Source organism: Saimiri boliviensis, chromosome 11 (assembly GCF_048565385.1).
Source record: "Saimiri boliviensis isolate mSaiBol1 chromosome 11, mSaiBol1.pri, whole genome shotgun sequence".
Classification (NCBI taxonomy): domain Eukaryota; kingdom Metazoa; phylum Chordata; class Mammalia; order Primates; family Cebidae; genus Saimiri; species Saimiri boliviensis.
This window is the reverse complement of record NC_133459.1, coordinates 5343939-5359303: the sequence shown is the minus strand read 5'-3', so window position 1 is coordinate 5359303 and position 15365 is coordinate 5343939. Positions and strand designations below refer to the sequence as shown.

The 15365-nt window shown below is 59.5% G+C and overlaps 2 protein-coding genes across 13 annotated transcripts in view; one reads left to right on the top strand and one right to left on the bottom strand.

Annotated features, from left to right (window-relative positions):
• Positions 1–102: 102 nt before the first annotated feature.
• Positions 103–6300, top strand: TNFRSF25 (TNF receptor superfamily member 25). 2 transcript variants are annotated; one of them, XM_010350278.3, is made up of 10 exons: positions 103–1052; positions 1579–1699; positions 1895–2029; positions 2405–2572; positions 2670–2748; positions 4296–4351; positions 4450–4557; positions 4729–4763; positions 5214–5394; positions 5627–6300. In XM_010350278.3, the coding sequence occupies exons 1-10, from the start codon at positions 798–800 to the stop codon at positions 5953–5955; spliced, it is 1467 nt and encodes a 488-aa protein (XP_010348580.1). In that variant the 5' UTR covers positions 103–797; the 3' UTR covers positions 5956–6300. The 2 variants fall into 2 exon arrangements, with proteins under 2 accessions (XP_010348580.1, XP_003939665.2); XM_003939616.4 differs by having other exon boundaries at positions 4726–4763.
• Positions 6301–7227: 927 nt separating this feature from the next.
• The window catches only part of ESPN (espin), a 37266-nt gene continuing 29128 nt past the window's right edge, over positions 7228–15365 (bottom strand). For 7 of the 11 annotated variants that reach the window (XM_074379986.1, XM_074379987.1, XM_039473723.2 and 4 more), the window contains 3 exons: positions 15092–15237; positions 14744–15007; positions 9784–12031 (listed from right to left, as the gene is read on the bottom strand). In XM_074379986.1, coding sequence (XP_074236087.1) covers positions 10259–12031; positions 14744–15007; positions 15092–15237 — 2183 coding nt within the window. In that variant the 3' untranslated portion in view covers positions 9784–10258. Of the gene's footprint in view, positions 7376–9113; positions 9126–9222; positions 9303–9783; positions 12032–14743; positions 15008–15091; positions 15238–15365 lie in introns of those variants that run through there. The other 4 variants (XM_039473726.2, XM_039473727.2, XM_039473728.2 and 1 more) reach the window with 2 other exon arrangements.

Below are 15365 nucleotides of genomic sequence, written 5' to 3'. Positions count from 1 at the left end.
TCTGGTTCTTTTATAAAGACTCGTCTAGACTCCACTGGGAAGAGTCCTTTGCTTTGGGGCCTAGTAACTCGGTGCCTTGAGCTCAGGGCAGCCTCCCGTGTTCCTGTGCCCTCTACGGGCCACAGATGGAGCTTGTGGGAAGCATCTGGGAAATAATGAGGGGATGGGGTGCCACCGGACCAAAACCCCCGGACTTCCCCATCCTCAACCACAACCAGAGCCTCTCCCCAGGGGGCACCTAGGATTCAGTGCCGAATCTGCCCAGTTTCCACACTCAGACCAGCTCTCTGGGGAAGGTGGGTCCCCCGTGGGGGTCCCTTCAGGTACTTTAAATACAGAGTCTCAGTCTGTCACCCAGGTTGGAGTACAGTGGTGTGATCTCAGCTCACTGCGACCTCCGCCTCCCGGGTTCAAGCAATTCTGCCCCAGCCCCACTGGTAGCTGGAGCTGCAGGTGTGCACCCCCATGCCCGGCTACTTTTTGTATTTTAAGTAGAGATGGGGTTTCACCATATTGGTCAGGCTGGTCTTGAACTCCTGACCTCAAGTGGTCCGCCTGCCTTGGCCTCCTAAAGTGCTAGAATTACAGGCGTGAGCCACTGTACGGGGCGCCTTCAGGTACTTTTGACCCAACCCCCTCCCTTGCTGGGGGTGCGGAGGTCGAGAGAGACGTCACTTGCCCTGACTCTACCTAGAAGTGGTTCTCAGGGTTGGGGTGAGACTTGGTGTGGGGACTGGGATGCATCTGTGTTCTGTGGCCCTGGTCGCGTTCTCCCTGGGCCTGTCGGCTGGCGCCAAATGAGCTCAGGTGAGGGGGTGGGGAGGGAGGTTCCCGGTCAAACTCCGTCGGGCTCCGCGGCCCCGCCCCTCCTCCAGGCGGGCGCTTCTAGATGGCGCGGGGCGGGCCCTGCGGGCGTGTGGCTAAAGGCGGAACCACGACGGGAAGAGCGGACGGAGCTGGGAAGCCCCTGGGCGCCCGTCGGAGGGCCCAGCGCGGCGCGGAGGGCCATGGAGCAGCGGCCACGGGGCTGCGTGACGGCGGCGGTGGCTGCGGTGAGTTGAGACGCAGGAGGCGAGGGGCAGCTTTCAGCCTTGTCCCAAGAGCCTCGACGAAGGAAGGAAGGGGCCTCCCCGGGCACGACTGACTCCACTCCAAGCCTCGCTGAGGGCTGGGCTGGCCGCCCCTTCCGACCTAGTTGTAGGCTCCGCCAGGGCGGGGCCCATCCACTGAGAGGAAACCCCTCCCAGGGGGTCTGAGGGCCCCAGGCAGAGAATCACCAGTGTCCCTCCCCCAGCAGAAAGCATGGGTGGGGGTGGGGGCGCTGCCGGGTCCCTGCCCTGGTGGAGGAAAACTTGTGCGGGGCTGGCAAGAGCCCCCTCCTCTGCCCCTCCCAAGCCCGGCGTGTGCACAGGGGAAGGAAGTTAGTCTCATCTCCACCCTGGGCACCCCTTCTGCCTGGGGCCTGGGAAGTGGGGTGCTCTGTGGGCAAACGCTGGAGCCTCTGAAATGGAGGAGACATGGCAGGGAGAGGCCCCACGTGGGCAGCTGCGCTGAGAGTCAGCAGCACCTGTCCGCCAGGCGCTCCTCTTGCTGCTGCTGGTGCCCCAGGCCCAGGGTGGCACTCGTAGTCCCAGGTGTGACTGTGCCGGTGACTTCTACAAGAAGATTGGTCTGTTTTGTTGCAGAGGCTGCCCAGCGGGTAAGTGGCCACAGGGGTGGGAGGGGCATGGGGCAGGCCAGGGAGGTAAGAGGAGGCTGGTGGAGGAGGTTGGGGGGGGGTGCTGACAGAGAAATAGGGAGCTGGAGAGAAGGAGGGAGGGAGGGAGTACATGGCGGGGAGCAGGTGTGTGCTGGGCAGCCCCTCTGCCTGTCTGACCCCTGCCTGGTTCCACAGGGTACTACCTGAAGTCCCCCTGCACGGAGCCCTGCGGGAACTCTACCTGCCTTCCGTGTCCTCGAGACAGCTTCTTGGCCTGGGAGAACCACCATCATTCTGAATGTGCCCGCTGCCAAGTCTGTGATGAGCAGGGTGAGGGGCTTCTCAGTGCTTGGCAGGGGGTTCCTAAGGACAGGCCTTTCAGAAGGAAGTGGCTGGCTTGGGCCCAACCTTGGGGTGTGAGGGTCCTGTGCCCACCCTTGCCGGAACCCTCCACCTTGATCCTCCTTCAGGGTGCCCTTGCCCCTTCTCTCTTCCTGGTGACCTTTGCGTCTGTCCACGTGCGTTGGCCTCTGGCTGGCCTTGCCCTCTGAGCTTCTCTTTTAGGGTAGCCCTGTACTTGTCCGTCTCTCACCTATTCCTGTCTCCATTATCTTGGTGGGGGAAGTCTGCCTCTGCCTTTGCCACTCCACCAGAGCCTCTGGCCCTGACCAACTCTCCATTCTCCATCTCTCTGCACCCCACCAGCCTCCCAGGTGGCCCTGAAGAACTGTTCTGCAGTGGCCGACACCCACTGTGGCTGTAAGCCGGGCTGGTTTGTGGAGTGCCAGGTCAGCCAGTGTATCAGCAGCTCACCCTTCTACTGCCGACCCTGCCTAGACTGCGGGGCCCTGCACCGCCACACGAGGCCACCCTGTGAGTACCCCCACCCCGGGCCAGCTACTCCCAGACCCCCTTCCCCTGCCTGCCTCACTCCTGTCCCAGGCTGACCCACGCCTCTCCTGGACTGCAGGTTCCCGCTATGATACTGACTGTGGGACCTGCCTGCCTGGCTTCTATGAACACCGTGATGCCTGCGTGTCCTGCCCCACGTAATTCCTAGCTGTCTTGGGATGGAGGGAAGGGCTGCTGGGAGCAAGGTGGGGGCCTGGGGTGGGGCGGGTGCTGCCAGTTCAGGAATGGGAAGAGGGGACAGGGAGTAGAAAGCTTGGCTCTGTGGTGGGTGGGGCCCACTTCAGGTAAACTCAGATGGCAAAAGAGAAATCTATATCCACCTTAGCCAGATAAATAAGGATGTATGCCTTCACTTTCAGCCAGCATCCCCCCACCCAACCATCCTTCCAGCCAGACATTATGGATGGATTTGTCACTTATGCAGAGAGTCACATTGATACAGCTTTAAAACTTGGGCTGAAGGAGGTTGAGGCTGCAGTGAGCTATGATAGTACCACTGCACTTCAGCATGGGCAACAGAGTGAGACCTCATCTATTAAAATAAATAAATACAAACAAACTTGGGCTTAGATTCAGGATTGTGCCACTGGTTCTCTAGGGTATCTTGGGCAAGTTCAGAGAATTAACCTCTCTGATGTGTGCTGGCCCTTTCTGAACATGGGGATGTTAGCAGGTTCTTCACAGGCCTTTGATCTTGATTAGAGGTAAGGGACTTTCTGTATCCATTCAAGTCTTTTTTTTTTTTTTTTTTTTTTTTTTTTTTTTTTTTTTGAGATGGAGTTTCCTTCTTGTTACCCAGGCTGGAGTGCAATGGCGCGGTCTCGGCTCACCACAACCTCTGCCTCCTGGGTTCAGGCAATTCTCCTGCCTCAGCCTCCTGAGTAGCTGGGATTACAGGCACGCGCCACCATGCCCAGCTGATTATTTGTATTTTTAGTAGAGACGGGGTTTCACCATGTTGACCAGGATGGTCTCGATCTCTTGACCTTGTGATCCACCCGCCTTGGCCTCCCAAAGTGCTGGGATTACAGGTGTGAGCCACCGCGCCCGGACTTTTTTTTTTTTTTTTTGAGACGGAGTCTCGCTCTGTCGCCCAGACTGGAGTACAATGGTGCAATCTCGGCTCACTGCAACCTCCGCCACCCAAGTTCAAGTGATTCTCCTGCCTCAGTCTCCCAAGTAGCTGGGACTATAAGCGCATGCCACCATGCCTGGCTATTTTTTGTATTTTTAGTAGAGACGGGGTTTCACCATGTTGACCAGGATGGTCTTGATCTCTTGACCTTGTGATTCACCCACCTCGGCCTCCCAAAGTGCTGGGATTCCAGGTGTGAGCCACCTCGCCCAGCCTCCATTCAAGTCTTTATTGAACACCTGCTATGTTCTAGACACTGTGCTAGGTGCTGGGGATACAATAGAGAACAAAATAGGCAAAAATCCCTGTCTTTTTGGGGTTGACATTCTAGTGACTCTTCATGTAGTCTAGAAGAAGCTCAATGAACAGTATCTGCCGTTATTGTTACTGGGGGCACAATGACAGGAGCATTCTTGGGCAGAGTGAGGCTCACAGGAGAGAGGCCTGGGGAGGGAAGGGTCTCTAGGATGGAGCAGATGCTGGGCAGTCTTGGGGAGCCCCTCCTGGTGTGTACTCCCTCATCCCTCAGGCCAACCCCCTCCCTTGCAGGAGCAGCCTGGGGAGCTGTCCAGAGCGCTGTGCCACTGTCTGTGGCTGGAGGCAGAGTAGGTGGTGTGCTGGGAATTCAAGTGGGAGAACTGGGATGGGCCCAGCGGAGGCGGGTGGGGGTGGTTACCACCCAACACCCACCAGCTGCTTTCAGTGTTCTGGGTCCAGGTGCTCCTGGCTGGCCTTGTGTTCCCCCTCCTGCTTGGGGCCACCATGACCTACACTTACCGCCACTGCTGGCCTCACAAGCCCAGGGTTACTGGTAAGTACACGCAGGGTCAGGGGTAGCCCAGAGTCTACTCAACGCTGATACAGAAGGGGAAACTGAGGCAGGGAGTGTGGGTGCAGAGGAACCCTAGAGGAGCTGCACCAGCCCCTAGGTCCAGGAGGCCTGCCTGGTTGCTGACTGACTGCACTCTCTCTGTGTCAGCAGATGAAGCTGGGATGGAGGCTCTGACCCCACCATTGGTAAGAACCTCACTGTGTGTGATTTGGGCCTGTTTTCTGGAGCTGGAAGATCAAGCCTTATTGTGATCCCTAGAGCTTGGCACGTGGCCAACACAGGATAGACCTAGTGGACGGAGGTGTTGGGAGCTGAGTCGTCAGTGGATGAGCCCAGCACGGTGCCTGCCCTGAAGGGGTGCTCAGTCAGCTGGGGTTCAGACATGCACACAGGTGCTAACAATCTGATGGAGGGAATGCCCCATGGTGCTGTGGGACAAGGAGACAGGGGCAGGGGACTCAAGGCAGAGGCAAGAATTCTGCTGGGCCACAGTGAGAGCAGGGCCAGCTGGGGGAGGTGTCCTTGCAGGGGTGTCTGCTGACCGAACCAGGGACTGTCCCCTCCTGGACAGGCGCTGCAGCTAAGGGGCCTTACTTAGCAAGCAGGACTGACCTGGGGCCCCTCTTGGCTTCCAGGCCACCCATCTGTCACCCTCGGACAGCGTCCATACCCTTCTAGCGCCTTCTGACAGCAGTGAGAAGATCAGCACTGTCCAGTTGGTCGGCAACGGCTGGACGCCTGCCTACCCCCAGTCTCAGGAAGTGCTCTGCCCGCAGGTGACATGGTCCTGGGACCAGATACCCAACAGAGCTCTTGGTAAGGGATGTCAGTGGCCCGAGGCCTTGACCTCATTCTTCTGTCTGGGGCAGGAAGTTGTGGTTTCACAACAGGTCCACTTTCCGCCCCCTAACTGACCGGGTCCATCCTCTGTGGCCAGACCGGCGGGATCCAGCGGGCTTCTGGCCTAGGGTACCCGCACGAACGCCCCTGACTCCGCCTACCGACCACAGCACGCGTACCCCATTGGCTCTCTCTGGTCCCGCCCCAGGCCCCGCTCCTGTGCCCAGGCTTTCGCCAGAGTCGTCAGCGGGCTCGCCAGCAGTAATGCTGCAGCCCGGTCCGCAGCTCTACGACGTGATGGACGCGGTCCCCGCGCGGCGCTGGAAGGAGTTCGTGCGCACGCTAGGGCTGCGTGAGGCGGAGATCGAAGCCGTGGAGGTGGAGATCGGCCGTTTCCGAGACCAGCAGTACGAGATGCTCAAGCGCTGGCGCCAGCAGCAGCCCGCGGGCCTGAGCGCCGTCTACGCGGCCCTGGAGCGCATGGGGCTGGACGGCTGTGCAGAGGACTTGCGCAGCCGCCTGCAGCGCGGCCCGTGACACGGCGCCCGCTCGCCACCCAGGCGCTCTGGTGGCCCTTGCAGAAGCCCTAAGTACGGTTACTTATGAGTGTAGACATTTTATGTCACTTATTCAGCCGCTGGCACGGCCCTGCGTAGCAGCACCAGCCGGCCCCTCCCCTGCTCGCCCTTATCGCTCCAGCCAAGGTGAAGAAGCACGAACCAATGTCCGGGGGGGTCAAGAGATTTCTGTTTCTTAGCCGGAGTTTGGCTGAGATTGTGGTATTAAATCTAGGGGGTGAAAAAAGCGACTTCTTGGCGTTTCTGCGGGGCTGGGGATGTTAAGTGACCTGGACTTGTTTTCCTGGGGGAGTCGAAGGGGTCGGGAATCTTGTCACCCCTGGGTCTGGCACCCATGGTGGAGTCCATTGTGGCCTTAGCTCCCAAGCCTGCCCCTCCCGAGTCCACTCTGGCCCAATTACCCCGAGAAGAGAGCAAGTCGCAGCCACAGTCAGTGAGTGCACGAGAGCCCCGGGCGGATGAGAGCGCTTTAATGGGGCTGTGAGGTGGCAGGGACAGGTTCGGGGTGGGGTGCAGCAGCTGGAGACACAGGTTTGGGGCCCCTCATCCTCTATTCACTCTACTGGGACAGTGACGGTCTGGGAAGCGAGGGGGCCTGGCTGGGGATGGGCGCAGACTTGAGGGAGGCGGGGCAGAGTGGGGTCCTGGGAGCCGCAATTGCGGCCCGGCAGACAGGCAGTTTTCGTCGTTTCTGGTAAACAAATGACTGAGAGGAAACCCTCGGCGGGGATTAGAAATGACGCCCCGGCTGGGCCGGCGTAGATCTGGGTCAGGGAGTGAGGGAAAACCCCTTCCCCGAGCTCGGGGCCTGCCTCCACCCAGGATGCGCCAGCGACGCCGGTTCCGGGGTGCGGGGGAGGGGGCTGCATCCTGGAGGGGGCTGAGCCCCGCAGGAAAACAGAGTCACCATCCACGGGGCTGGGGAGAGCTCTGCACTCTTTGATATTCAACGAACATGCAAACATGTGTAAGTCGCATGCAAATAAGCAGCATTTTTTTGTTGTTTGCATCAGCAGCTTGGGCACTTTTTCTGGGCGACTGGAGCAGTGGGTGCACTCCAGTGTCGCCGAGGGCTGGGGATGCAGGGGCCGGGAGGGGGGGTTAGGGAGGGTTTCCAGCGCGGGAGGGGAGGGCTGTGCAGCTCCCAGCCCTTCCACCAGGGCCTGGCTGGCTGGGGTTGGGGCAGGGGGACCCCTCGGAGCTGCCAGGCTTCGGGCAAGAGGCCTGGCTTCTAGTACTTAGCGATGTCCCCCTTCTTCAGGATGACCTGTCGCTGCCAGGGTGCCAGCTTGCTCTCATCGTAGCCCAGCGTCCGCAGCTTCTCTGACTGCTCCTTCTCCCGCTGCATCTCCTCCTGCTTCTGTCGCGCCTCTTCTTTCCTGAGGGTGGGGGTGGGGGCAGACCCGGTGAAGTCTGGGGCCACCTACTGGGGCTGGCAGAAAGGGTGGGCCAGGCCCCAGGCAGAGGCCAGGTCACTCATGTAAGGAGTGGGTTACTGAGGGTAGGGGCTGGGTTGCTGAAGACGGAAGGGCTAGATCGGGGGGCAGAATGGGGTTATTGGACCACAGGGGAGCTGGGGGAATGGGAGACGGAGGCTGGATTATTGTGGGCTGGGACGTTACTGGAAACAAAGCTGCTGGGAGGAAAGAGGCTGTGCTACGAGGGCTAAGGGACAGGAGGATGCGCTCAAGTCGGCCTGGATGAAGGGACGACCCTCTGCACCGTGTGAGGAGGAGGTGTGGCAGGGTGCCGCAGCGAGATGACCGGACCAGGACTTGAGTTGTTGGGGAGCTGTCGATATGAATGACTGAGGACTGGGGTGGGGCTGCTAGGGAGCAGAGAAACCACGTAATTGAGAGACAACGACTGAGAATTAGAGACAGGTTATGAGAACATAGAGGGTAGATGTGCCCCTTGACAGAATAGCCACTAAACACGTGTGGCTGCTGAGCATTTGAAATGTGGCTGGTCTAAATTGTGATGGATTGCAGGTGTAAATTGTGCACGATATTTCAAAGACTAAGTTTTATTATTATTATTATTTGAGACAGGGTCTCGCTCTGTTGCCAGGGTAGAGTGCAGTGGTGAGATTACGGTTCAAGTAATCCTCACACCTCAGCATCCCAAGTAGCTGGGACCACTACACCCAGCTAATTAAAAAGTTTTTTTTTTTTTTTTTTTTTTTTTTGCAGGCCAGGTGCAGAGGCTCATGCCTGTAATCCCAGCACTTCAGAAGGCCAAGGAGGGTGGATCACCTGAGGTCAGGAGTTCAAGACCAGGCTGACCAACATGGCAAAACCCCACCTTTACTAAAAATACAAAAATTAGCTGGGCATGGTGGTGGGTGCCTGTAATCCCGGCTACTTGGGAGGCTGAGGCAGGAGAATCACTTGAACCCGGAAGGTGGAGGTTTCAGTGAGCTGAGATCCCCACTGCTTTCTAGCCTGGGTGATGAGTAAAACTGTCTCAAAAAAAAAAAAAAAATTGTTTGCAGAATCAGGTCTCACTGCATTGCCCAGGCTGGTCTCAAACTTCTGGGCTCAAGTGGTCCTCCAGCCTCAGCCTCTCAAAGTGCTGAGATTACAGGTGTAAGCCACCATGCCTGGCCAAAGACTTACAAGAGGAGTATAAAACATCTCATTAATAATTTTCATATAATTATATGTTGAAATAATCGTTTTGATATTTTGTGTTAAATAAAACTATGAAAACTAAGCTCACCTATATTCTTCTACTGTGGCTACTAGAAAATTTTAAATTACATATGTGACACATTATATTTCCATCAGACAGCACCAGGCTGGGTGAGATTACTAGAGGCAGAAACTACGTTCTGAGGGGCAGACAATCAAGGTGATTGATACTAGGGTTAGGTTAACTGATGGGTAGAAAAAGCCAGGTTAGTAGGAGGCAGGGACTGAGTAACCAGGAGCAAAGTTATCAGAGCACGAGAGAGAGACTCTGGGGACAGGGGTCGGGCATTGCCGGGAGGAAAGAGGCTGTGCTACAAGGGCTAAGGGACAGGAGGATGCGCTCAAGTCGGCCTGGATGAAGGGACGACCCTCTGCGACGTGGGTGGGGCTAAGGGTGGCAGGTTGGGGCCAGCCCTGCACTCACCGCTTCTGCTCCCTGGAAGGAAAAAGAGACAGTGTCACTTGGTACCTCCACCTCAGGGATGCATTCTAGACCCCCTGCCAGGCCAGCCTCTGCTTGACCCCCAGCTCACCTCTCCTCTTCCAGCTTCTTCCGCAGGAGGTCCCGCCTCCAGGCGGGCATGCTGGCCAGCCGGGCCTCCTCCTCCTCCTCCTGAAACACAACCACAAAGCTTCAGGGCCCGCAGGGGCTTCGAGATAGGGGGCACCCTCAACCTGGGGACCTGAAGGAGTCAGGGTCACAGGAAGAGACCCTTTTGATGCACTTCTGTGGGACAAGTGGATGGAGGTACCTGGTCACAGCCCCCTAGTAACCCAGACCCTTGTGTCCAACAGGAGGCACCAGAGAGATCAGAGCTGAGTGGGACAGAAATAGAATAAGTAGCTGGAACCCAGAGGTCCAGAGCCCGATTCTGCACAGGGGCAGGCAGACAGATGGCCCCAGGCCCAGGACCTCTGGGCAGATGAAGATGCGGGCCCCCACCATCCTCTTTGCTCAGGGAGTCTCAGGCTGCCCGTGGCTCCCCTGCAAAGGACCTTGCTCATGCTTGCCCTCTTCCCAGCGGAGTGAACACCTGCTCTAAATCAGGGGCTGCAATGACATCGAGGGCAGGTGTGCTGTCCAATGTAGGCAGTTTACGGCAAAGAGTTTTTTTATTTCCTGAATGTTACGGGAGAACAGAGGGTCTGTACACTGCACACTTCACAGACAACACTGCACACGTGGCTCCCTTGACCTCAGCCAAGGAGGTAGCTGTGAACTGCAGTGGAAAACCAGAGAGGAGACCACACTGCCGCAAGGGGGACCCGCAGCCCTCACTCAGAGGGGCTTCCTTTGCTGCCTGGTTCCACAGAGCCCAGCAAGGCCAGGGTCCCAGAGGGGGACACCTGGTTTGTTTCGTGCATGACCTGCCTATCCGGCCAACCCCCCACATCCTGCCACGAAGGGACCTCAGAGGCTGAGGCAGCCTGGTCCTGGGCCCTCTGGGCGGTTCAAGGTCACCATCCGGGGTTCTTCCTGCTGCTGCCAGCCTCCAGAGGGCATCAGACAGAGGTCCAGGCACAGGTTAAGATGCTAGAGGGTGAACTGCGAATTCCAAATTCCGCTGCTCAGATGTCAAATAGCTCTGCCTCCTTCTCCTTCCAGAAGGAGAAGCTGCGGTCGATGTAGCGGCAAATATCCTCGTTGCTGAACTCGCCCATCTCAGACAGCAGTTCCAAGGGGTCTTCGGTGGGGCCTTCGGATCCAGGAGAGTCTGAGGTCGGGGGAGGCGCGGCAGGCGGGGGCGGCGGCTGCGGGGCAGCGGCAGGGGCCTCGGGCTGCCTCTCGGGTGGGTCCCCAGTCTGAACTGGGGCGGCTTCTTCCGACCGCTCCTGTTCTTTCTCCTTCTCTTCCTTTTTCCTCGCCTGTTCTTCGGGGGCCGGCTCAGCCTCCAGGCCGTCTCCGAAGAACCGGTGCCTGAGGTCCTCGAAGCCATCGCTCCAGCTGCGCAGGCCGGCCTCCACTTCCTCCAGCACCACACGGTGGAAGAGGCGGATGCGCTCCCACGGGTGGCTGCCCAGCCGGTCGAACATCTCGTAGCACAGCAGGTGGCGGAACTTGCGCTCCTCGCGGCTCAGGCCCATCTCCAGCAGCTGAAAGTAGCCGAGCATGAAGAGGTCGAGCGTGAGGCTGTCGTAGCTCGGCGGTGCGCCGCCGTCCAGGGGCGGCAGGAAGTGCTGGGGCCAGTACAGGCCGTGCGCCAGGCCCGGGCTTGCCGGCACGCGCCTCAGCAGGCTCCGCCAGTGGCCCAGCAGCTTGCCCACCGCCTGCCGCTGCCTCAGCAGCTGCCGCAGCCGCTCATCAGGGCCGCGGGCCACCCTGTTGCTCGCCGGCGGCCGGGGGTTATCTGCGGCGTCCGCGGCCTCCAGCCCCGGGCCGGCACCGGTGGCCACCACACGGGGCAGCAGTCTGCGTAGGCGCCCCTGGGCGCGGCGGCCCGGGCCGCGGAAGGCCCAGCGGCGCCAGTGCTCCAGGAAGAGGTAGACGATGCGCTCCTTGCGCAGGTCGAGATAGTCCTGGACGCCACGCAGCTCGGTGCAGAGCGGCGGCCGGCGTGCCAACTCCTCGGGCTCAGGCAGCGCCGCCTGGCGATCCTGCGCCTCGGGAGGGCCCAGGGCGCCCAAGGGCTCCCAGTCGGCCAGCGGGCCGTGGGCGGCGGCAGCGACTGCGCTGGGCTGGCTGGAGCCGGCTGCCACGTAGTCCTCCTCCAGGATGGGCTCACGGCCTGGGGCGCCGGCAGACTGCGGGGGCTTGCTGCGCGGACAGCGCGCGGGCGCCGAGCCCCGCGCGCGCAGCTCGTAGGTGGCGCGGAGATGCTTTACCGAAACGCCGCACTCGAGGATCTCGCGCGCCACGGCCTCGCGGCACCAGCTGAGCGAATGCGAGCGGCCCAGACACTGCGGCCCGGGCCGCCAGGGCGCGTCAGGCAGCGGCGCCAGGGGCTGGCCCGTGTCCGCTGTCAGCAGGTCCGCCAGGTGCGCGGGCCGGCCGCCCAGCGTGGCCAGCAGCGTGGCCATGCTCTTGAGCAGGGTGGAAATCTTGCTGCACCAGGCGGGCAGGCTGGCGGCGCGGCCGTGCATGCGGCGCGGATCGACAGTGAAGCGCGGCGCCGACAGGGCGGCTGAGACTGGCAGCAGCTGCTCCAGCTCCAGCTCCAGCTGCTCCAGGCGCTCCTCCAGCTTCTTCGCCTTGTGCAGCACCTGCAGGTTCTCGATTTGCTGCTCGATGCGGAGGATGTCGGCCTCCGTCATGAGCTCGCCGAAGGGCCCGAGGATGGCGTTGTGCTCGCGGGAGTACCTCCAGCCCTCGCGGGGGTAGCAGCATGAGCTGGCGGCCGTCAGCTAAGGCGGGGAAGACAAGAGAGGGGAGGGAGGCGCGTCTGCCTCTGGCCCAGCTCTCGCCGTTGCGCCAGGAACCTTTTGCATGTCCTAGGTGGTGTAATGGCTCCGCCGGGCTGCGTCTGCAGGGAGGGGCCGCGTCTGGCCGGCGAGGGGGTGACGCTGCGGCGAGGTTTCAGCCCGGGCCGCCGCTCTGGGCTCTGGCAGTGTCCACTTTGGTCGCTGGCGAGGGCCACAGCCGGTCGTTGGTCGCTGCTGCGGCGGCAAGGAGGACAGACCGGCAGACGGGGTCTCCACGCCTGGGTTGGTCGCTCATTACACCACCCAAGGAACATGCAAAAGGCGTTGAAGCTGAGAGGCGCGGTGGCCCTCCCCAGTCCCATCAGATAGCAACTATGGTGAGGCCTCTCCTCCCAGACCCACGACCCCTTCGCAAGCTCTCCTGTGGCCCAAGCCTTCCTGGTCCCTGTGGGCAATGTTTTAAGTGCAGAATGAGAGGTCACTCCACGCTTAGAGAGGCTACAGCTGCAGCTTCCACTGAGCCACCCACCCTTCGTCCTGCTGGATGGCTGGGCACCCTATATTCTCATTTGTTCGCTTTTCTCCACCTCTGAAGTCCAGTTTCCCCCCGGGCCTGCCGTCATCTCCACGGAGGCCCCAGTTCATCTTGACCCTATGGGATCCACTCCCCACATAGAAATAGGAAGCCGCCTCTTCCCTGCTTAACACTCACCCCACTGGGCTCCCCACTCCTCCAAGAGACAGTCGGTTCTCCTCTGGGCTGCCGGCCAGGCCTTGGTAACCTGGCCCCCACCTTCTCTCCAGCTCAGCAACTCCCTTCCCCCAGGAATCAGGGTCACATCCACTCTCACTTCCAGACTGCCCTGTCCTTGCTGCTCTTCAGCCCACTCTCCTCCTGGCCATTTCTCGCTTATCTGCCAAGTCTCACCTTAGACATCACCTCCTCTTTCCCTAACACAGCCCCCAGCCCACGTATCAGGTGGCTGGTTAGGGCTGCCCCAGTCCCCTGCATTCCCCATTATTGCAGCTGGCTGTGTGGCATCAGCCCTGGCACTTCTCTCCATCACCACCCACTCTCCCACACTGCCCCATTTTGAGTTCCTGATGACTTGCACACATATCCGCAGCCACCTTAGAGCAGGCCTTGATGTGTTCACCATGAATCCCCAGAGGCTACAACAGTGTGTAGGACACATAAATGGCACTCGGGGGCCAGGTGTGGTGGCTCACGCCTATAATCCCAGCACTTTGGGAGGCCAAGGTGGGAGGATCACCTGAGGTCAGGAGTTCAAGACCAGCCTGGCCAACATGGAGAAACCCCGTCTCTACTACAAATACAAAAATTAGCTGGGCATGATGGCTTGCACCTGTAGTCCCAGATACTCGAGAGGCTGAGATGGGAGAATCGCTTGAACCTGGGAGGCGGAGGTTTCCGAGAGCAGAGATCCCACCACTGTACTCCAGCCTCATTGACAGAGTGAGACCCTGTCTCAAAAACAACAACAACAACAACAACAAAAACAAAACCAAAAATAAGGGCTGGGTGCGATGGCTCAAGCCTGTAATCCCAGCACTTTGGGAGGCCGAGGCGAGTGGATCACGAGGTCAGGAGATCGAGACCATCCTGGTCAACATGGTGAAACCCCGTCTCTACTAAAAATACAAAAAACTAGCCGGGTGTGGTGGTGCGTGCCTGTAATCCCAGCTACTCAGGAGGTTGAGGCAGGAGAATTGCCTGAACCCAGGAGGCGGAGGTTGCGGTGAGCCGAGATGTCGCCATTGCACTCCAGCCTGGGCAACAAGAGCGAAACTCCGTCTCAAAAAAAAAAAAAAAAAAGAAAACAAAACCAAAAATAAAAAGAAATGACACTGGCAGAACAGTTGTAGATGAATAAGAGGACTCATCCTGCCGGCTGGTGCTGATCAGCCCACCTTACAGAGAAGGAAACAGGCTGGATGAAGCTCAGTGTTGGCAGCTGGAAGGCAGCAGTGCAGCGATAGAGCCCAGGTCCCTAAGACTGAGACCAAAGCCCTCTTGGCTATTCAGTGTGGTCCCTGGACCAGCGTCATCAGCAGTTTTACCCAGGAGCTGGATAGAAATGCAGAGCCTCAGCCCAGCCCAGACTGCCAGAATCCGAAAAGGCCTTTTAACCAGCTGCCAGGGGCTGGGCAGGGGAAGGAGAGTCTGAGAAAGGCTGCCGTCTCACCTCCAAGGACAGGTTGCTGGGGGTGCATGTGGAGACTGGGACAAGCCCCGAATAGGGGTCCTGTCACCCTGCTTTCCCCAAAGTGGCCGGGCTCGGTGGCTCACACCTGTAATCCCAGAACTTTGGGAGGTCGAGACAGGGGCATCACCTGAGGTCAGGAGTTTAAGACCAGCCTGGCCAACATGGTGAAGCCCCATCTCTACTAAAAATATAAAAAAATTAGCTGGGTGTGGTGGCATGTGTCTGTAATCCCAGCTATCCAGGAGGCTGAGGCAGGAGAATCTCTTGAACCCAGGAGGCAGAGGTTGCAGTGAACCAAGATTATACCACTGCAGTCCAGTCTAGGTGATAGAGTGAGACTCCAATTCAAAAAAAAGATAATAAAAATAAGAGAAAAAAATGGGAGGTCCCAAGTTGGAGGTGGCATGGGAGATGGGCTGTGCATCCGAATGCAGACCCCAGGAATCCCTGGGCCCGCCCCACCCACCTTCCGCCTCTGCTCCTCTTCCTCCTGCATCTTCAGCTGCAGCTTGCGGACCATCACCTGGCGCTTCCACTCAGGGATGGGCCGGCCCTGCTCATCGTGGGTAGGGATGAGCGCCTCCACGTCCAGCTGCACACCAGGCGCAGGGGTAGTGGGTGGCACCGGAACCAAGCTTCCATTGAGCAGCGGCTGAAAACCTGCAGCTGGCGGTGTGGGGCTCCGGGCTGGTGATGGTGCAGGTGACACAGGTGGCAGCGTCGAGTCGGGCTGCAGGGAGAAGCGGTGGGGCTGAGCGCCCAGTGGCCTGGGGCCAGGGAACCCCGGTCGCAGGCTCCTGCCGGGCCTGCCTACCTGGGAGGCCGGCTGCCCGCTGCCTGAGAACACTGTGGTCAGCCCCTTGCTCTGCGGCGTCGGCTTCAGGCTCTTGCCTGCCTTAATCTCAGCCAGTAGCTCCGAGTTGTCGCCCGTCGGGGACATCATGTTGAAAGACTTGGTGCCTATGTGGAGGCAGGAGATGAGGACTGGCCAGGGTAGGGCTGCACCCCTGCCACTCCTCACCCGCCCCTCTGCAGCCCCCTTTCCAAGCCAGGATGGGCTGGGTGCCCATCCTCAGGCCCAGCGGGCA